We start from the raw sequence: 21,999 nt of genomic DNA on the forward strand, positions 1-21,999 counted from the left end.
CTTCAGCAATACATGACCTTTTAACAGTCCAGCCCAGCAGCTGTGATGAACATACACATTATTGTTACAGCTAGGTTGCACAGGTATGACAAACACACATTATGTTTAGCACATTTTTCACAATAGATCTCTGGTTTCTTTTCCAAAGAGTTTCTATAAAAATGTGGTCTGAATAAACACTTTGTGAATGTGACTAATCTTTGCCTTTCAGTTCTTGGGCTCAGAGTGAGATACAAACAAGTAGAAAGTCATTTCAGATGTGACATGTTGAGGAACTTCACCCCTTCTGTGAAGCCAAATCAATAAAAAGGTTTATGAAGCCATTTCTCAAAAAGGTCTAAGAAATTCTACCACATGAGTTCTGGTAACATCAATAGGAAAAGATATGTGAAACATCTCTGGGCAGTTAAAGAGTTGGGTGAACTTCAGCAGATATAAATTTAGGTGATTTTACTTCCTTGTGCACATTTAGTGAATTCTTGAATCTAGGAACCATAATGTTCTTTCTGTGTTTCCTGGGATATTACAAAGATTTAAATGAGTTGATTACCAAGGAATGTCTTCATTTTCTTTAACTCTGTGACTTACTGTAGTCCTACATAGGATTATTGAAAATGTCATAATCAGACCAACAGGCTTTTCTAGTGCCTTCATAGAAAGTTGCCAGAACCTACAGGCTTCTACTGAAGTTGTCTATCAGCCATGGCAGGCAATGATACAAAAATCTATTGATGATGATAGGTTTTTTTTCCTAACTCCAATCAGCAAAATGATTGATTTCAGTCGTTAAATGTGAGGGATGATGTATTCTCTGAATGTTTATCTTAGCTGTTGTCAATAATGATGTTACTGTTACAAAATTCTTGCCCAATTTGAAGTAATATTGGGCTCATTAATGCTGTGTAGGTGGTAGTAAATTTTGTAGTGCTACAATATGCTGTGCCACACATACTGGCTTCAATTCTAGTTAGTATGTATTAAGGGAAAAAGTTACTATCAGCCTACTGGACTTGTTTATCTTACTCATTAATTCATGTAAATTGTCATATGATCTATCAAATCCTTTCTAAACAAAACAGTCCTATTGGTTTCTACTCTCTCAACTTGTGGAATATTTCTTTTCTTCTACTCATTTTATTTTTGCCCTTCTTCAGCTTTTTATATTTCTACTTTACCCAGTGATGTGCTGCCAGTATTTTAGCTGGGAGTCCCACAGATTTTTTCCCCTATAGCTCATCATACATCTCTTTACCACAAGGTTAGAAATGGGAAAGCAAGGAAGAGTGAGGGATTGGGCAATTTGTTCATTTGTTTTCCTATGCAAGCAAAAAAATGTTGTCTCGGAAGCATAATCAAAGTAGAAGGGTGATATCATTTGCCAAAGGAATGAATGCTCAATGCTTTCCCTAGGTAGTGAGGAATAAATTGAGCATGTCATTAATGCTGCAGAGTGCAGACTGGGAATTTCCTTGTAGGGAAAAGTCAGGGATGTCCTCTTCCCGCACGCTGGAGCATCACAAACTCTTGGTGTAATGCAGTGCATTCCAAAAGCAAAAACCAACCCTTTGAGAAGCACTTTATGAAACCCTGTGGATGAGTCATGCCTGGTTGGGTTGGTTTGGCAGTATCCAGAGAGGGAATGAATTCCAGCAAAGACATGGAAATCACATTGACTCTCCCTCCGTTTGGTGGGAGAATTTTAAGCAGTAGTTCACACTGCTTCTCTCAGCTACTGTTGGTCTGCGTTTTGATGAGGGTGACGAAAATAGTATGGCAGGGTTATTGATGATATGACTCAACATGTGCTCAATCCTATATCGATTTATGCAATGCACGGGGCTGCCCTGGGGTTTCATTGTTCCTGTACTATTGATTGATGGAAGAACTTACTCTCTTAATAAGAGCTTACATGTCCCTTTTGTGTTTTTTCACTAAAAATAAAATAAAATAAAAATTTACATTACCCATTAATTATGGGGATTATTTGTAGTACAGTGCTCCTTGTTTATGTACTACCGGTCATCTCTGCCCATGATGTTGCTCCAGTTTACTGGGAGGCTGATCTAAGCTTTCTAAGCCAAACTGTCCTAAAGAAGTATCTAAAAGTTTGCATCAACATCTCTGGTGGAGTGAGGCAAATGAGAACTCCAGCTGTCTTTGCCCTAAGCTGACTAGCTGAAGTTTAAGCTATTATACTCTCCCTCTTGGCAGGGCCTATAAGCATGGGTACAGCACTGCTGTTATACCAGATTTGCTAGCTTTTGGGTTAGAGCTGGTCTGCAGGGATGAAAGACAAAAGAGAAAGAAATAATCAGTGGTTCTAGGGGACTTTAAGGTATTACAAACCATTTCCTTTCTTCTGGAGCTGAAGAGGGGTTATTAAAGTTGGCTGAGGTATCTGGATCTCAGCTTCAAACATCCATCACTTCGTAAAAGGAGGGGTAGAGCAATGCAGCTGTAGATATTAGTGTCATGCAAATAAACCAATTTGAATCTTACTTTTTCGTTTGGAGGACTTTGCATTGTATTTGGAAAGGTTAATGAGCTCTGCTTTCTTACAACCACTGGAATGTTGAAAGCGACAAGAAAAAGAATAAAAGACTACATAATTTTGATTTATTTTAGATTATCTCCTGATATATTAATTCCCTCTTTCTCAGCTATGACTTTTGCAAATGTCTCTAAAGTGCAGTGAGAAGTACAAAGCTGACACTTAGAAGTAACTCCATTCAGCGTATTTTTAAGGCGAGCATATGTGAAGTAGCTTTCATTTAAGGAAGCAGTAACCATTTAAGAGCTCTCTCAAGGAGTCAGATCGACTTTTAGCATAATCACAAAAAGATTTCAGCAGTATATCACTTTTAATAGCTGCAGCTATTTCTGTCCTTTTCCTAAAATGCCATGCAGTCAGATTTACTTGGTTGGTTCCATCTCATTACTAAACTGTCAGGTTTTTTTTTTTTTTTTTTTTTTTTTTTTTTTGTGGGATATGGGACTTGTGTTTTCTATTTTAATTTCAAGAAAAGCTGTCCATGCTTGGAAAATATTGGTGGATTGGGTACAGAAATCAGCCACTCAACCGCACCACAAAATGTTTCATTCTCCCCTGGCTTTTTTGTAGTGGCTTCTATACACTGTCATTAAGTTATGTGTTTGACCACTCTTCATTGCTTATGCTGGTGTGGTCTTTCCCTTTTCAACTGAATGGATGGAGTCAGAAATGTGTATCTTAGAATTAGATGCACTGAGGTAAGTGAAGGGCTGTGTTTAGTGGCTGATATTGGCCAGAGTTGCCATTTTTTTTCCTGATTTGGTTCCTTTGTTGTTGTCTGCTCTTTCAAAATCAACATAAATTCCTTCAGATGTGCTTTTTGCTCCAGCAGCCTGCCTCCTAAAGGTGCTGAGTGCCCAAATCCACGAAGCTCGTGTGTGGAGCAGGCTGAGGTAACAGCATGTATGACTAATATCCTCCTTTTCCTCTAGTCCTTGAGTTTCCTTCTCTGTGGAGGCCAAGCCAGAGGTCAGTCCGTCCACAACTTTAAAATTATGAAAGTATTACAACAAATATAATTGTTAAGAGGGTATGCTTGGAATATTTAAAACTTAAGCATTTTTGGTGATAATTATATTGGTGTTTTTCCACAAAGATTTACTCATTTTGTTCCTGCTACCTAAGTTTCATGTGGGATTTAGATGCCTTTGGAAAGACACTACTTTGGAAAAATTTTTTTCATCAACAAACATTTACAGAGGAGAAGTGGGTTTCATGAATTATCACTGAAACTTGGTGCACAGTAGGAGAACAAGAAACAATGGAAGAAGAGAGGTTCAGATTGCAAGTAAGGAAAAACTTTTTCCCCATGAGGACAGTCAAGCATTGAAGCAGGTTGTCCAGAGAGGTTGTGCAGCCTCCATTGCTGTCTCTTCAGGGCTGGATGAAACCCAGAGCAAGTTGGTCTAATCTCACAGCTGACCCTGCTTTGTGCAGGATGTTGGAGTAGAGATCTCCTGAGATTTTTTTCAAGCTGAATTATCCTGTGATTCTATGATCCTAAATGTGAAGTGAATTCTGCCTGGTTTTGTAGCGGTTCTCTGGTAAGTGGACCTCTGAATGTCTGCCTGTGAAGATACTGGGACAGCTCTCGTACTGGTAGTGCTCCAGGGCTCAGGGATCCAAATTTGGTGGAGAATTTCTGTAACAAATACCAAAAGAGTGGAAAATCAAGCTTCTTCATAGATACAGAAGTTGTTTTGTTTTCGTTCCTGTTTCATTTCTTGCCTTGCACCATTGGTAGGATGACTTTTGTAGAGCTCTTCTCTGCCTGTTCTGCAAAACACATCGTTGCTGTTACACTCATGTCTGTGGTCATCAGCACAGTGTAATAATTCACGCAGATGAATAGGTGCACCATTTTGCATTTAAATTTTGGGAAATTTCTAACTGTCCTGTTGGGGAGAACAGTTTCAACTAGAGCTAGCAATAGAAGGATATATTTATTCTTACTTTAAAGAATAAAAATAAGAACAAGAAATATTTGTTCTTATTTTATTATTTTTTTTCTCTGTCCTGTTGTGTTTGTCCAGACTGGAACACAGGAGTGCAGAGCAGAGTTTGTGCTGTGAGGATTTCAGTAAACAAGAGCCCACGTTTGTCCTTTTAGACTTTTGTTTTAGATTCTTCCTCCTTTTTCAGGTTATTGGAGTTTACACCACTTCTAGCCTTTGGTGATTGAAAATAACTATTGTTTGGCCTGAGATTGCTGTTCCAGTACTTGTAGAGAGATTGTGTGTGAGTCAGTAGAAGTTACACCCACACAACCAAAGGATGAATGTAGTCTTTGGAAAAAGCTTTTCATGCTCTCAGGTGAGAGAAGAGAGCTGCCTTCAGCCTCTCTGTAGAGGAGCCAAACAGGACTAAATATACAAGAGACAGTCTCCTGTCTCCCAGATACTACTGCACTCACAGACATCACTGGGGGAGGACAGAAAAGGAGCTGGAAATGTATGTTCTGTCTTGGGTGCCACCGTCTTATCCAGTCCTGAGATCGCCAGCACAAAATGCCCCAGGTGAGCCCCGAGTCCTGCTTTATTGCTGAAATGCTACGGCTGTTAATGGGGTATCTGCTGGCATGTGCAGCTCAAGAAAAAGCATGCCGTATTTTCCACGTAGCCTTTTAATACTAATCTCTCTTAAAACTGACTTTGTTTCCACACAAAACCAAAGCTTAGTATTTTTCATAGTAGGAGTGGGAGAAGGAAACCTTTTTTGGAGAGAAGCTAAGCATCAGTATTTAAATAGAAGGGATGCAAATTGAATCCACAGAGTTGTGCGCTTTCCCTTGGACTCACCTTTATCTTTCCTAACCCTTAGCAAAGCTGTTTTTTCCATGATGACTTTGATCTATTGTTACCTTGTGCAGAACCCTGAAAAGCAACACTCCCATCAAAGCCAGTGTGTGCATTATAACAACATAATTGTATGCCATATCCCATCAGTCTGTGAAATGACTGCTCATACAAAAGGTGGGTGCAGTTTCCCTATTAGTAATTAACATTCTGAATTACTCGAGGACTGTATTTACACATACAAAGTCTGCTAGCAACAGAATGCTCCTTTGCTTAGAGCAGTGCTTACTATAGATCATCCTCGTTTGAAACTAAGATTTCAATTATGAATCAAATAATTAGGAAGTGACAAATTTCCTCCTTTTTTGGATAGAAAATTTTAGGTGGATCCTGCTTCTAAGCCTTTTTTGGAGGGGGTAGAGTGTCATACATTTAAATGATATGCTGTCACTACTAGCTATAGTGTTATGCTTTTTGTATATTTTAAAGTAGTGATTTGTAATGTATCTGTCCTTAAATATGCTATTTCTCTTCTTCAATTTCACACATTCTTCCTTTCAGACTAAATACAAGAATACAGACACGAATATCAAGAGTGTTGGCCTCTCTTGATACGGCAGGCATTCTTTTTTTAAAAAGTCTCTCAATTTCACTGATAACTTGCATTGTACCTTTCTGAATTACTGGCATCTAATACAGAGTATTCAAATATAATGCCATTTGCAGAAAACCTAACCTTTGAATTTGCAGAGTTAGACATGCAGTATTTTTAAACTTTAGCTAGCTAAGGAAAAAAAAAAAAAAAGATCTCAGTCAAAAACTATATTTCATAAGAGAAAATTATAGTGATATTGATGGTTTGCCAAAACCTCAAGCAGTGACAAAATCCACAGTGTCCTGAAAGAGATGCCTTTGCAAAACCATTCCTTTGCAGATGGCTTAGATTATTGATACTCACAAACACATGACATTATTCGTTCAACTGAAAATTTTGAAAAAGTCTGTTGATAAAAAATGCAAATTTGTCATACTATCCCAAAATGGCAGGAAAAAAAATCACCAAATCCTGCAATTGTTCCTGAGGGTGTTTTATAGTTTAGTAGTTGTTGATATGGTTGCATTTTAACATGACCTGGTGTAAAATATTTTGAGAAAGGAAGAGAAAAAAAGAACATAACTTTCCTTTGTTGATGCGAACATTACATTTTATGTATATCTGAAACTCCCAGTGCTGAATGAGTTTGGGGTACACAAGAAATGCGGGATCAGATGTGAAATCACTAAGTAACAGGGATCCTTCCACAGAATTTTTTTCCATAAAGGAAATAAAATACCATGCAAATCCCTAGCTGCAGTGCAAATGATAGATAAACAGCCATAGGCATGACTTTTCTGTTTGGGTTCTCTAACTGTTCTCAGTGCAAGCTACTTGCAAGGAAGAGTACATTTGGTCCAAATTCAAGAAAATTATTTCACCTCATGATTTTTGTCTCTGTGGGAGCTCTATGTGAGGAGTGAAGCCTCTTTCTGTGTTAGCTGGCACAAAATATAAAACAGCTACTCTTTTAAAGTGCTGTGAAAGGCTCCACAAACCAAGGAATCTGTCATTACAGCCTGGGATACAACTGTCCTCTGCCTTAGGTCTAAAATCAACAGTTTTCCGCCCTCTGCCCCCACGGCTGGGTTACTGACAAATAGTTCCCTGAAAAGAACTTTTGTATACAGGCAACATCGATTTAATGATGATTAACACTCCATGCTTCCCACAAAGGGAAAGTAGAAGCACGTGCTGACTGGCTGCGATACCGATATTATCCTTGGAAGACTTCATATGGGGCAGAGTCTTCTGGAAACCAGAAAAAAAGGGGAGTCTCCGTCAGCCCACTTGGTAATTCTTACTGTATGAGCACTGCTCTGCATAATGATGCTACATTTGCTGTCACTATAATGGCAATTGTAAAAAATGAGCCTTTCTTAGAAACAAGTGCCTGTGTGTTTTGTGAAAATTTCGCGGTTTGTTGTATGGGTCAACCAAATAGCGGGACCTCGCAGGTGAGGAAAGTGGGATGTGAAATTTCATGAAACTAAGGTGTGTTTGGCGAAAGGGGCATTGCAAATTGGGTGTATAATGGGACGTAGTCTTGTATTCCTACACGACCTTAGCTGCTCCCTAATGCTCTGCTTGGTGCAGAGCCAAGATACTCGTAATCAAAATTGGTACAGGAATTTACTGTAGGAGACAGGAACAGTGCAGAAGCAACTGTTCTCACCCTCGTTCTTAAACGTTGACTTGCCTATGGTGTCTTCTGCATTTCCACTAGATAGCTGTTTATCTGTGCCTCTCAGTCTCAATCCTCATATCTATGTGCAATGTTTAATTAATTTTCAATTATTTCCAATTATGCAGTGACACTACTTATAAATGATACATCAGTGAAAGTGATGGATTTGGGCAAATATAATAGCCTGTCAGTCTTCAGTAGAAGCTACAATTAAATCAAAAAGATAAGAAAAGATTACTGTAATTATTTTGACAATGAACTGATAGAAGTTTGCCCAAGTGACATAGACTGCAGAGTACAAAATGCCAATTGCTTAAGAACAAGTAAAATAAGATTTACTGTTGTCCCTTTGCTCCCTTAGGACTTCCCACTGAAGTTACTTCATAGCTTTAAGCTGGAAAAAAGTGACTTATCTCCAGGGTCAGGCAAAGCTCCACTCAGGCAAAGACCTGTAGTATCTTTGAGAAGTGAGAGGGGTACAGATTTGTTTGGTTTGGGGCTCCCCAGTACAAGAGGGACATGGAGAAACTGGAGCAAGTCCAGCAAAGGACCACAAAAATGATAAAGGGACTGGAGCATCTCTTATATGAGGAGAGGCTGAGAGAGCTGGGACTGTTGGCCTGGAGAAAAGAAAGCTTGGGAGTATCTCATCAATGTGTCTAGTGGGGGAGTAAAGAGGATGGAGCCAGGCTCTCCTCAGTGCCAGTGATAGGACAAGAGGCAGCAGGTGCAATTCGAAATGCAGGAAATGGTTTTTAAACATAAGAAAAAAATCCTTCACTGTGAGAGTGACTGAGCACCGGCACAGGTTGCCTGCAGATGTCGTGGGGTCTCCATCCATGGTGGGAATTAAAGCCGGAGTGGATGCAGTCCTCAGCAGCCTGCACTAGGTGACCTTGCTCTGGACAAGGGCTTGGACCAGACAATTCCCAGAGGTGCCTTCCACCCTTGGTAACTGAATGATTCTGTCTCTGATGTTTCGCGTTCCCTTTCCCCTCCCTGTAACTCTGACGTTGTGCAGAAGTCAGCTGGGCCTTGACTGTCTCTAATTTTACAAAATCTTACAGGGATCAGATGAATGTGAGAGCCTCTTTTCTTCCTCCTGAAAGGATGTCACTGGCTCTCTGAAGTCCCTAATGAAGAAAAGCTGTTTAGGAAAGCACTTAGCAATGTGCTTGTCTCTGAGTGGGCTTTAGAGTTACTGAAGTCACAAGGGACTTAGAAGAATTATCTACAGTGAAGTTCATGGATAAACATCCTCATGAGACAAGATGGACTTAAGTATACAGAGAAGTTCTTCCTTCAGCTGGGGCCCTGAAGTTTCCTTGGTGTGGTGTGTTCAGCCTTCTGACTGTGTCTGGGCATTCGTGGCCTGTGCATTTGCTGGGGGTGAAGAGGGTGGGCGGACTGAGTGCTGCACTTGAGATTTATTTGCAATTCGAGCTTAAAATTTGCAGCTCTCTTGTAAGTAGCTGTGACTGCGATGCTCAGCTTCACAGGGTGAGTTGTAGGTTAGTGTTCTTGCAGCAGTTGTACTGGCTTCTAAGCCATCTCTGGCTTCGTGTATTTTGATCGCATGCGTGGTTTGGGGAACTGCTGCCATAGAAAGCACCAAGCTACCATCACAGCTCAAGAATAACTCATTTCTGTTCCTATTCTCCGAGTCTGGAGTTTGCTACCTTTGTGTACTCTGTAAAGCCCAACTCTGGTATTTCCAGAAATTGCCATCAAGTGATCATCTGTTTTGCTTTCTCTGTGAGGAGGAGAGTCCAGAATACATTAAAGGATGAGCTGGCAGACATCGAGAGCAGTTTTCTTTGCTACAGTTGTACAAGAGGTCAATGGCTTAGGATGCAATCTGGTCCACACGAAGACTGGAGGGAAGGAACCCTTCCATTGCCTTCAAAGTGCTTTGTATCATTTTATATTAATTTTAATAAAAAATAATGTTGAAAGATGCTTAAAGTCTCTTTATCCATCCTGAGAGTTAGGCACAGGGGCAGACTTGAACAAGCTATATGAGCAAATAAAGTGTTGCTTAGGCAAAACACTGCCAATATAGGGCTGAACGTAACCTACTTAGGCCATCCATATCACTGAGATGATGCTAATAGGAAAGCATAGGAATAACTGACATTTATCCAGTGGTACCTCTTTTTTTTTTTTTGGCCAGAAATTTCTGGAAATGGACATCCTCGTACATTCTGCCCCTGTAGGGCAACAGGATGCCAGGCAATCCTAGCCCATACTTCACTCTCTGGGGGTTCTCTTCTGCTTTTGCGTAGTGCAAGATGGGGAGTACCCTGGGCTGGCATCCTCAAGCTTGCTGCTGCAGCCAGGCTGTGCTCCCAACACAAACCAGACTCTTGGAAAAGGAAGCGTGGAGCAGCAAGAAGCTGGAGTCTTTAGCCTGGTGGCTGGGGCACCTTGTGAGCAGGGGGCTGAGCTGCCAAGGGTATATCTGTGTTTTATATTAGAGAGTATTCAGAAGTAACTCAGAAAAAGTGACCAGAACTCCTGAACTTGTCCTTCCCAGCCAAGTTCTGCAGGCATTTGCAAGATAGAAGTCACTTCAGCTTTGCAGATACTTTTGCCTGGAGTTGCCTAGCTGCAACACTTTGGAGGTTTTGGTTTGTGTGCTATTTTGTGTATGTGTTTTTCAAGCCCTCTCATTCATTTTGCAGTGCTTAAAATACTGTTCCACTCTAAAACCACTAGGATAAGATAATGAATATCAACCAGAATAGGCTAAACTAAACTCCTCCTTTTATTTTATTTATTTTTATATTTTTTTTCCACCATGGACTCTTATCATCTCTATTCTGCCATCCACACACATGAATAATAACGTGTGGAAATGCAATCTGCGCTTTAAGGCTACGCAGATGGAGATGGCTTTTGAAAACTTGTCCTATACTTAACACACTGCCTTTTTCAGAACCATCTGGCACTGAACGCTGCAATCTCTGCCCTGCTTGCCGATAGGAGTGCTGAAGAGAATGAAAAGGGATCTGGAAAGCATCAGTTTTCATTCTTTATTATATTATCAGCATGTACTTACAATAGATTTAATATATACACAGCAGGCTGTACATAGGGTATAGTTTTCAAGACAGTGCATAGCATTAGGGATATTTGCTACAGTTGTTGCTGGAATCTTAGTTGAACCATCCATAAAATTGCGCAAAAACCATGTCCTTAAGCATACTTCTTTAGAGTCTGGGGGGAATGGAGAATTAAGCATTTCAATGGAGTTGAAAAGTCAAATGTAAAATGTTTTGTTTGACTTCAGTTATTGTCCCCTTATGAATTACTGCAGACAGTTCATTGTGACTTATTTTACTGATCTTCTGAACCAGATGAAATCCAAACCCAACTGAGCTAACATGCATGCAGCTTGCATTGCCACTTCCATGGGAGGGTGGTCATTACTAGAGAAAGATGAGTTCATGCTTTGGTTGAGATTTTTTCTTCAGGGTAGCTATCTGTGTCATAAACAGGCCTTTAATATTCAAAGTCGAGTCCAATAAGTCCTTTGATGATAAAAAAAAAAAAAAAAAAAAAAAAAAGGATGGCTGACAATTGTAACCTGACATTACTTACTTTTGAAAGGAAAGCTGTGTACTTTCTCCATAGCAGAGTGTACAAGTAGAAAATAAAAGGCTCACATCTTGCCCTGAATTAGCAATGAAATATAGTTGGGAATTGATTGTTGGTGAATCTGAATTTTGGCCGCTGACAGACAGAAACTGTTAAGACATTGATTTATGTTCCAATGATTATGATCCAGATTTACAAATGTGGTTAGGTGCCTAAAGACAACGAGAAAGAAAGGCAGGCAATGGGATTTTCCAGAGCACTTGCAGCAGCTAAATAAATATGTTGTGTCACCAACCAGCTGGGGAGTGGATGGACACCTTTTGCGTTTGAGATGGTTTTTCAAACAGAAGTCAAAGCGAATAACAGTAAATGTGAGCACAACGCTAAGGAAGTTTCATCACTACAAAATCACTCAAGCTGCAATTCACCAAAGATTTTTATATTTAAAATCTCTTGGAATTTCCCACTGTATGAAAACAGCAATCGCTACAATCAAAAGTGTCAGTAGAAACTTAAACACACCAGACAACTTCTGTTGTTTGTCTCATGTACATGATGACTTATTTCTAAAGGATTTCTTTTAGGTGATAGGAAAATTCTGCCACCAGACACGTATTTGCAGAAAGCAACTGAACATTCTTCAGAGTAAGAACTGCTTCTTACCAAGTGGCATTTCAGACCTGTGTGCCAAGAAAAATGTTCATGTAATGCTATTATATGTTAGATCCTAGAGGCCTTAACCAGATTGAGATACCTTTGAAAGAAATTTGTTACAAACCCATTGTAACAAAGCAATCTCAGACCCTTCACTTAAGACTTGTGAATAATCTCATCAAAATAATTAAGAGTGCTGTTGTATAACTGTCAGAGTGCCATGGCCTAAATAAAACAGGCAAGCCAAGGAAGTGATTTCCTCTCCATTTAATGCACATGCATACAGACATTAAGGATTTGACCCTGCAATTTGATAAGCAGCCAGGTCCTAGTCAGAGAAAACAGACAAACTGAGTACTTAGCATGTAATCAGTTGGGGGGAAAAAAAAAAAAAAAAAATTCAAATTTCATGTGCTCCTTATTTCTCCAGGCTTTAATTCTTTAATCCTTGCTCTAATAAAATATATTCAGCAAAGACTGTATTCTTAGGCTTGCATGTATATGTAGTAATTGAGGATTATCAAACTGATTTGTTGTTGCAGTCATGGATAAACACGGGCAGAATCTCCCCGATCACATTTGAAAAGCATCATGTTTATCTGCTTTTTCAATACAGCAGTCTCACTACTTTTCTGAGTCATTGCAACACCACTGAATGAACAGTATTAGCAAATACACTTTCCAAAAGAGCTGAAGTGAAGATTTCCTTTTGGCAAGGCAGCTTGAGGACTTTGTTCTGATTATCTTGTTCTTGTAGTTACTCAGGCTGAACCTGCAGTTACAGAGATGAAAGTAAAAGGCTCAGCTTTCTGCCCTGCTGAAAAAGGCAGGCACGAGGCTGGATGTTGCCTTTCGGCAGACTTGGGCAGAGAGCTCTTATTCTGCTGCAATGCTCAGATGTCAGCACTGAGGTTAGATGTCAGACTTACCTACCCTGTAAACTCAGCTAAGAAGGAGCTGTGTTTCCTGACATACTCTTTCCCTTCTTTTTTAAGGACTTAGTACTTTTTCAATAAAAATAAATTTAATTTGTGGCTACATTTCAGCTCTATCGGTTTGATGGTATAAGTGGAGCAATACCAGCTTTGGATTTAGAGCAGTCGTGTGGCTGCGCCTCTCTGTGCAGCTTTCATGTGGTCGGGTGAGACATTCTTAGAATCCCCAAACATTTTTGAAGATCCTAAACTGGAGACATTCACAATTCTTCCCTCCCTTTCTACCATTAATCCTTCATGTTTTAACAAGCACTGAAGTTAATACAGCCTACACTCTTTCCTGTCACACTGGGCCCCCCTCCCTCTTTTCTTTCCCTTGAATAAAGCAATCTGTTCTTTCCAGTCCATACTCTTGTAAATCAAAGGGATAGATGTCAACACACACCATAACCAAGTATAAACTTCCTTTTTTTAATTAAACAGGATTTTGACATTTGGTTTGAAGAAGTGTTTCTTTGGTTTTATTTATTTTTTTTAAATATGTGAAGGATGTCAACTGCTTTTATTTTATTTTTATTAGAAGGCAAATTTTATATGGTACCACAGATAATCTCTGGCACAAAATCTTTCAGATGCTATTTCATAGTTCAATAGGAAGAGAGTCAGAGGAAGTAATACAGAATATCTTGGAACTGAAAGCCTTTGGAATTTAGAATTAATCTCTTTGTTAAAGGTTTCTATACACAGAAATCATATCTTAGGTAACTTTTCAAACTTAACTGGGAAAAACAATTTTATTTGTTTTATTATCCTCTCCACCGTTTGCTCATTATCTCCTAATTATACTTAGACACTTATGTGAAACAGAAATATCCAGAATTATAATAGCTGACACTAAAAATAAGTAAGACTTCTGGAGGGCACGTAGGCTTCATGTCAGTGTACAAATCCATGTATCTCAGTAGCCAGGGCAAAGTCAACTGAGAATTGTCTCTTTCAAGGTATCTCACACCTTCTTTCATGATAATAGAATGCTAAAAAGAGGAACCAGTGTTCTGATCTGACACCGCTGCTTTTCCACTCTGATTCTCAGTCCTTGGTGTGACAAGAAAAAAGAATTTTATTTAGTATCTCAGTTGCTGCTTTGTTTCTAGATGATGATTTTAATCCACCTGTGCAGCTGAGGTGTATCATCTGTATCTGTTCTGGGGCCATGTATAAGTGTGTGTAGTGTCTCCTCATGTAGGCGTGAGAAGACAGTCTCCTGATTGCCTGGTCAGAAGATGTGGCAACTCTCAGAGGGACTCTGCTTAGACTCTTCAAATGCTCTACTTGATGAGCTGCTGTGAGAGCAAAGGGTTAGGAGAAAATTATGTAAATAATGTAAATTATTGTCTTTATTTATTCCTTGGGAGAGGAGGCATAGGTGGTCAAAGGTTCAGTCCCGAGGCATAGGTGGTCAAAGGTTCAATCTCTATTCTTCAGTTCCTTTAGATAAAGTACTAGGGGTCTGGCACTTTTGCATGGTTCTTGCTAACAACAGTACCACAGCTTCGTCCCTGTGCTCTCAGTCCCTCAAAGCTAATTCCCTGAAGCTTGATCTGCTTCTTCATCACAGGCTTTGCAGCGCTCGGCTGCAGTTAATTTTATTGCCTGCTGTTGTCTGTGTTAGACTGACCTGTAGTAGCGTGCCACAGACGGCAGTGCTCTTTCACATGTGTTTGCTCAGCTAGAAAATCTACCCAGGAGTTTCCTGAGTGCCTGCTGCAATATAACCTGGTGTTCTGGAGCCTAGAAATGCCTGTGAACTCCTCTGGTCTCTTCTTCCCACTGACAAAGTATTGTCTGGAGATCCATCTGGTGTCAAGTGTAGTCATATGGCACCAGTATGGCAACGCTGCCTACGGGGGTGGTTTCCTGCAGAAGAGGTCTCGCTGAATGCAGTAGTTGTTGGCTATTTAAAGTCATTATTGTTTAGCACCCAGGTCCTTGTGAACTTGTTCAACTGGTGGCTGGGCAGAGTGCCATCCGAATCTATGGACACGAGCACAGACAGCTGAGTCTCTGGGGCCTTGCGCACATCAGATGTGGGTACTGAGGTCAGGCTTCTCAGTAAGGAAAATCTAAATGACTGTCCTGAGCATGTGTATCTGTGGTTGAAGGGATGTGCCATCGTTAATCCAAATCTGGGCTGGATTAAGCTTCTAAAATAAAAAACAGCTCTGCCAGCCACTTGAAGAGGGCTTGGGGCCTGTTTCAATCAAGTGCATCGGCATGGTGGGAGGAGGCGAAGGTGGCTGAACAAAGCCACCACACCGCCACTTCTCCCCATACAGGGTGAGACAACTGCCCACGAAGGCCACTGGGACACGCTGCCTTGTTCCCTCCAGCTTCAGGCCTCTGGAAGGGATGGACAAGGTTTATTTTTCTGAGAACAGCCCTCTCTTTGCTGAGACGAGAGCGGGGCCATGCCATGATCTGGTTCCTAAGCTACGTTTTCAAAGCTCAGTGTCACAGCTGGGAGCAGAAGCTTTAGCACTTGGGAGGTGGGATCACCTCTTTGCCCAGCACCAATCTCAGGTGTATCAGCCTGGGCCTGGCTCTCCTTTTGCCCGGGCATTACTCTGACCTGGAGCTAACTCAGACCTGCTTGTTGGGTTGTGTGAGAGCTGCTCACCTCCGCGGACAGGCAGCAGCACAAGCATGGTGGCACCCAACGGAAAGCCATCGCTAGGATAAAGGAGTAGAAAAGCTGGATGGAAAATCACAAAACCAGAAGTGCCAGAAGTGCTTTGGCGGGGATGTTGGGAAAGCTAAGGAGAGGCAGAGGAAGCTAAACCCAGTAGACTGTATTTACACAGAGGGAGAATACACCAGAGCGTTAAGCTAAAGAGAATAATGATGTGATTCACTGCGCAAAGCAGTTCAGAAAAATGAAGGTGACCAAGCACTGGGGGTTTCTGGGCTCTGGAGGGTGCTGACAACTTGCAGACAGATATTCAGTGGCACCCACAAAGAGACCGTGGTGTTTACCCCCTCTTCTACGCGCTGCTTTTGTACTGTGGACACAAAACTCCCAGAGGAATTTCCTTCTGACATGACCCCTCTTAAATTTCTTTCTGCACTGTGGCCATATACTGTGAAACCAGCTGCTTCTGTCCTGTGCAATACGTTAACTACGCGTATACAGCAGGTAAAATATAGCCCATTGGAAAACTGGGAAGCTTTACTGTTACTGGAAAGTGCTGTGAGATTTCCCTAGAAAGGTGTGGAAGAAGTGCAAAGAAGGATACACTGTTATTTTATAACCCAACCATGTGCTGGTTCTTCCCCCTTTGAAGTCAATGGCAAAACTCTGTTTTAGGGGAGCAAGACTGCTTGAATCTGCATCAAGACGCAGCCTGCAGGCAGAAGAGGCTTACAGGGAATGGTTTCTGCTGCTCTCCTTGAGCACAGAGCTGTTCAGACAGACTGGAGACCTGTCTGCCGCTCTCTCCCATTAAAGCTAAGAAATTAATGCTTTTAAAGTTCTTAAATGAATGGGCTGGATCTTACAGCCCTTACTCATCTGCGTACTGCCATTAACTTTAAGAAAATAATCACTTTATTAAGTGCTATGGAGTGGAGTCCTTAAATTGTTAAATTCTAATATCTGACAGAAGTTTTTCCTCAGTAGAAAAATAATATTGCCATAATTAAAAGGATGTGCACATTTCATCAGCTGAAGAATGCGAGCAGCTTTGGAACAAGTAAAACTAGAAGCAGTGCAGAGGGCTTAAGTCCGTGTCATGTCTGTAGGTTATTTTTGAACTTTATGAAAAACACACTTTAGCAGTTTATATCCTGACCATTCGACTGTGTTCTGGGATTCTGAATTCAAAAACATTCTAACCATGAAAACACAGCATTTAAAAATACACTGTCCACTTGGCTACTTTGCCCGGCTTCAGAGTCTCCCAAAAGTTTGTTTCGGACAAACTGAGAACTTTGTTGTGGAACGACTGTTTGAGTTGGGGTTTCTTAAAATACATGTGGAGCCTTGTAGCTGCTGTGGGGTGTACACAGCGGTGTAGCTGTACTATTTTAGAATCATCTGGCTATTTCACTTCGTGTAAGAATATCTGTCAGCTTAGTTATAAGGAATGAGCGGGGTTGATTAAAACAACTCAAGAAGCCATTAAACAAAGAGATAAAATGTAGAACATCTGCTGTAGGGTCGTTTTAATTATAATGTATGGGGGTTCTGTGGAAACCGGATGGCAGCTGCATTGTAGCTGAGTTTTAAGTCCCTCTTAGCAGTACCAAAGTACTGTTAATAAAAGGTGGTGGGATTTTTTTTTCATATCTGTAAAGCTAATAGGTCTTTTGGAAGTGGTGCTTGGGACCTACCATTTGTTGCTGCAGCTGACCGTAGTATATTATTGCGCTTAAGTGCTTAGATAGATATGGACTGAAACAGACAATTATATATACGAATCATCTAGTCACTAGATACTAGACTATATAACATCGGAGAAATATATGAAAAGCTTTAGTAGAGAAGAGAAGGGATCATAGATGTCAAATGAACACCCCTGAAAATTCAGAGAAAATGGGAAAGAAAAAGGTAGTAGCAACTTATGTCATCATCTTGGTGATTTTATTATTCTTGGCTTTACTAGGTCAAAAATACAGGATTGAATATATTGCTGTATGATGTAAGCATTTCTGCTAGGTTATTTTAGCATAAAATCTGGCTTTAGACAATGGATATCAGCCAGCCACATGAATTCAGTAAAAGCTATTGAAACTGCACATTTTGCTTTATTCTTATTAACCTAGTTATAAACATCAAGAGTTAGCATAATTAATTCCAACCCTATTGGAAAGGCTATTAAATCTCTGGTGTAAGAGCTGAAACCAGTCTCTAGCTGCTAGAAATCATGATGAGGCATAGGAAAGCAAGATGACCACACATCTGCCCACGTCAAAGTTTTATAACTCCATCTACTCTTGCCAGAGACAGGATCTTCAGCTAGGTAGACACTGGGTCTAGTTCAGTTTGGCAGCTCCTGTGTTCTCAGATCAACAAAGTTTACTTAAATGTCTGCAATGCTTTTTATGCAACTGGCATACAGTAATACCGTTAACCCTTTGTCACTGAATTAAATGGAATAGGAATATCACCACTTCAGAATATCCAGTCATTGAACTATAACAAAGATTTGTTACCAGCACTGGTTGGAAAGAGTCAGAAAATGAAATTTTAAGAATGTGACCACTAACAGTGAATTTAACTTTCAGACTGCAGTTGCCACAGAAGTTAAAGTCTTGCTTTGTGGCTTGTAAGCATCACTGAAACTTCCCGTGGAAAAATGACATTTGCTTCTGTTTGCAAACTGTCCTTATTAGTATGTGAATTCTCTGGAAATTATATGAATACTGTAACTTTTGCTTTCCAATTTACATAAAACAGAGACAAAACCAGGACCGATTATATAAAAATGGAAAATAATTCCTTAAAAAGAGAAGGGAGGACTTGAAGGAGTTACAGCTTGTTGCTGTTGGCTGTAGCTTGTTGGCACATTAAGGTTCTGGGGACTGTTCCCTAGAAGACTTCAGATATTGTATGTTATTTTAAAGAGACTTGAAGGAGGTAATTGAGACAGATATCAATCTCCATACTGGCTTGTGGAGCACCCTACCAGATGGCAACTGTTACACCAGTCTGGCTCCTCGGCATCCCCAGTTAAAGAAAATGTGCAAAGGCAACCCAGCTGTCATTAAAGTGTTCAAGAATTTCTGCTCAACCAGTGTAAAGGAAAGTGTGAGTCCCTTAGAGAATGGCTTTTCTGTAGCAGAGAAATCAGACATTGATCCAACAATGAGACTCTGCTTGTCAGCCAGTGCTCTCAAGGCAGCACACCTCGAGGTGCACTTTGGAGGGCCTCTCACAGACTCATCTCAAATTGTTTGAGAGTTAAAAGTTGGAAGAGCAATAGAGGAAGAAGTCTCCCTGCTGAGAAATTGTGGGGCAGGAGCCTCTGTTGGTTTGACATCTGGTTGCTTTAAGTTCTCACTTTTGGGAAGGAAATGAAGTACTTTCCTATCACTGTCATGAAGAGAGTATCTCAGGTATTTATCGTCACACTAAAACTTATCCTATGGTTCCTATTTTTCCTAGGACCGATGGAACTACACATTTTAGGCTCAAAATTAGTTCCTTGCATGTGTCCTATTGGTTTAGCAGAATTATTGGTGTGCAAGGAATGCAAATAGGAGTCATGCATTGATTTCTAAACTACAAAATGCTAAGTACAACGTGCTTCCTTAAGGATAACTGAATGTGACTGGCCATCTAACCCCTCTCTTCTTTTCTACCTGTTTTACTCCAGTCATCTGTGATGTCTGTCTGTTTTGCCCGCTTTCACCCAAACCTGGTTGTTGGTGGAACATACTCTGGCCAAATTGTGTTGTGGGATAATCGCAGTCACAGGCGGACTCCAGTTCAGAGAACTCCTTTATCTGCTGCTGCTCACACGGTAAGGATAAAAATCACCTCATCCTTTCCTTAGAGGAATTAGTCAGCAGGGAAGTGGGGATATCTGGTTGTGTCTATAGTGCTGGTAGCCACACAGATGCAAACATAAATTTGGCCCGTGAAGGGAAAGAAATAGATGAGGGAAATGTACAATCACCTGCTGTGTTAAACCATCACACTTCGTATTGTCAGGTCGGGAGATTATCCTCCTTTCTAAGGAAGAGGGCAGGAGCAGTTACAACACTTGAGTGAGACCCCTGTGTGCCACCACAGTGGCACTGTGAGTCTTGCTCTCCACTGCCTATGCAAGAGAGCCAGGTTACTATAGGGACTGTGTGTCTGTCAGTCCAGCACGGCAGACAATTTGAATCATTTATTATTCTCTACCTGTACAAGAGTTTGTCTCTTGAAACAGGTTAGGCACCCACAGTGATCTAACTGAGTCTGGTAAGTAGACACTTGTGCCTTTGAAGATTGTGAGGCAGTTTGCTTCTGTTTTCCAGTAGAGAAATACATGAATTTTCTGTTCCAGACAGGACCATAGAGTAGAGCTTGCACAGTGAGGGGCAGTTAGTTTCAACAGAATGACATGGAAGTGCATTTTGCCAACACACAAACATAGCCACAAATAAGGTGATGATGGCACAGGACGCTGGTGATGTTTGGGAGATAAACAGGCAGAGCAGCACAAAATGCTTGAGAAGGAAGAGAGTTTCTCCATGGTACAAAGATTGTATCTGTAGTAGAAGATGCTCTTACATTGCAAAATACCCATATTTTGCTGGAGGAAGAGAAAAGTCTAGATGGCCTACTAAAGTGTCCTCAATCTGCTATGGTGCTGAGCTCCAGTCCATCCTGCCCTGAGATGCTGAGCATCCTTGAGCTCTCCTATTTGAGAGTTTGGACTCAGACAGACTATTTGTATGAGCTGGAAGGTTTACTCTGTGGATGGTAAACGTATCTCATCTTGGGACCGGGCTTGGGACCATTCCTGAGTGGGAAGTGGAAAAGAAAATATAACCTGAAAAGAGGATAAAAATGTAATAAGAATGTGGTAAAATGCGCAAAATTTTCTGAAACATAAGAAACTGAACTACACAAAGCAGTCTGAAAGATAATAATCTTGTTCTAGCAGAGAGAAGGATCAGACAAAGTGATAGATCTTTTGCACCTCCAGCTTCTACAGTTGTGTGATTCTTATCTTTGGAATTTGCGGATCAAGGTTCAGCTTTTACTTGACTGTGACAACATAATCCCTGGAGTTAAAAGACAATGTCTAAAAGCCATGTCATATGAATTAAAGCAAAAGATTTGGTGTGGGGCCAGTATTATGATGGCATGTCTCATATTAAAAAATGACAGGTGTGCACAGACATGCTTAGTGGGCCAGGCAGTACAAATATTGTTCCCTAAATTTCCACTATCATGAATGTTGATGTAATAATCTAATGATCTGTGCCATGGGTTGCAACTTCAACATTGCTTTTCATTTCCCTAATGTTTTTGCTCATTTTATCGCCAGTAATGGTGTTCAATCTCCATGAAAGGAAATAGTCTCTCCTGGAAGTGCAATTTAGAGATGTAGTAGACCAGAAAACTAATGGCAAGAAACTGACTATCACTGAAAATTGAACAACTGGGACTCAAAATCTAGTGGAAAAGAAAAGATTAATGGGAAGTAATTTGTTTACACTCAAAAATGTCTAAGACAAAATTGTACCTCCTGGAATTATATATTAAAATGGGTTTATTATTGCAATAGGACAATATGTGATGTTTTGCTTTTGACAAATAAAAATAAATTACTTTCTGTTGTGGATGCGCACTTTATGTGCAGTCTTGGATTAGTATAAATAAGTGTTTATACAGTATAACATGAGGAAGCATGATGTTTGTAAGGACTGATCAGATTTTACAAGAAAAGAGTGCTTACTTTATGTTAATATAGAAATCACTTGCATAAACTGTAAATGAAGTCTTGGTTGCAAAAGGCTGGCTTGAATCCTAGCTACCAAGTAAAAGGATTAAATTAAGACAACTCTACTGTGGCAATGTTACTTTGTGCACTGCTGGATAAATGAATTGAATAGTCACTTTTTGATTTGTACTTATGCCATATGTGAAAAAATGGATTTTTCTCTTCTTTTTCTCTCACTTTGTTCATTTGAAACAGATAGGTACAGTGCTATCTCTGACTTAAACCTTCCTTCAGTTTAGTCTCACTGATTGCTGCTTCGATTCACCAGGAAAGAGAACTCTACCCGCAGCTTACTCACTAATTTCCTTTCACACCCACCACACATCTGCACTTGGGACAACAGGAAATTTTAATTAGGACAAAACCCTTTTGCATGATGATTTCATTTCCAAAATAAATAAAAGCAAGCTGGCAGCGACCCTTTGAAAGGAAGGAGCCTGTTTAGACTTTCTGTTAAATACAGTTGGTTGTCTTTTTCATCCATTCTCCTTACGTCTTTTCATTTCTGCCTTGAGTTTTATTGTGCATGAAATTGATGGTTGGCAACCTTGATTAAAGCCAGACCTGGCACACAGAGGTGCTGATGGAATGACGTGGCTCACTTTCTGCCTTCCCCCTAAATATTCAAGCTGCAACACTGGTTGCATTAGCTCCCTCCCACCCCTTCTGTCCCCATTCGCCTAC

General features: G+C 40.4%; 1 protein-coding gene across 7 annotated transcripts in view; it reads left to right on the forward strand.

Moving 5' to 3' along the window:
• Positions 1-21,999, forward strand: part of DYNC1I1 (dynein cytoplasmic 1 intermediate chain 1) — a 190,909-nt gene that overhangs the window by 118,431 nt on the left and 50,479 nt on the right. For all 7 annotated transcript variants that reach the window (XM_066991747.1, XM_066991745.1, XM_066991744.1 and 4 more), the window contains one exon: positions 19,192-19,338. In XM_066991747.1, the coding sequence (XP_066847848.1) occupies positions 19,192-19,338 (147 nt within the window). The remainder of the gene's footprint in view (positions 1-19,191; positions 19,339-21,999) is intronic.

Source organism: Anser cygnoides, chromosome 2, assembly GCF_040182565.1.
Source record: "Anser cygnoides isolate HZ-2024a breed goose chromosome 2, Taihu_goose_T2T_genome, whole genome shotgun sequence".
NCBI lineage: Eukaryota > Metazoa > Chordata > Aves > Anseriformes > Anatidae > Anser > Anser cygnoides.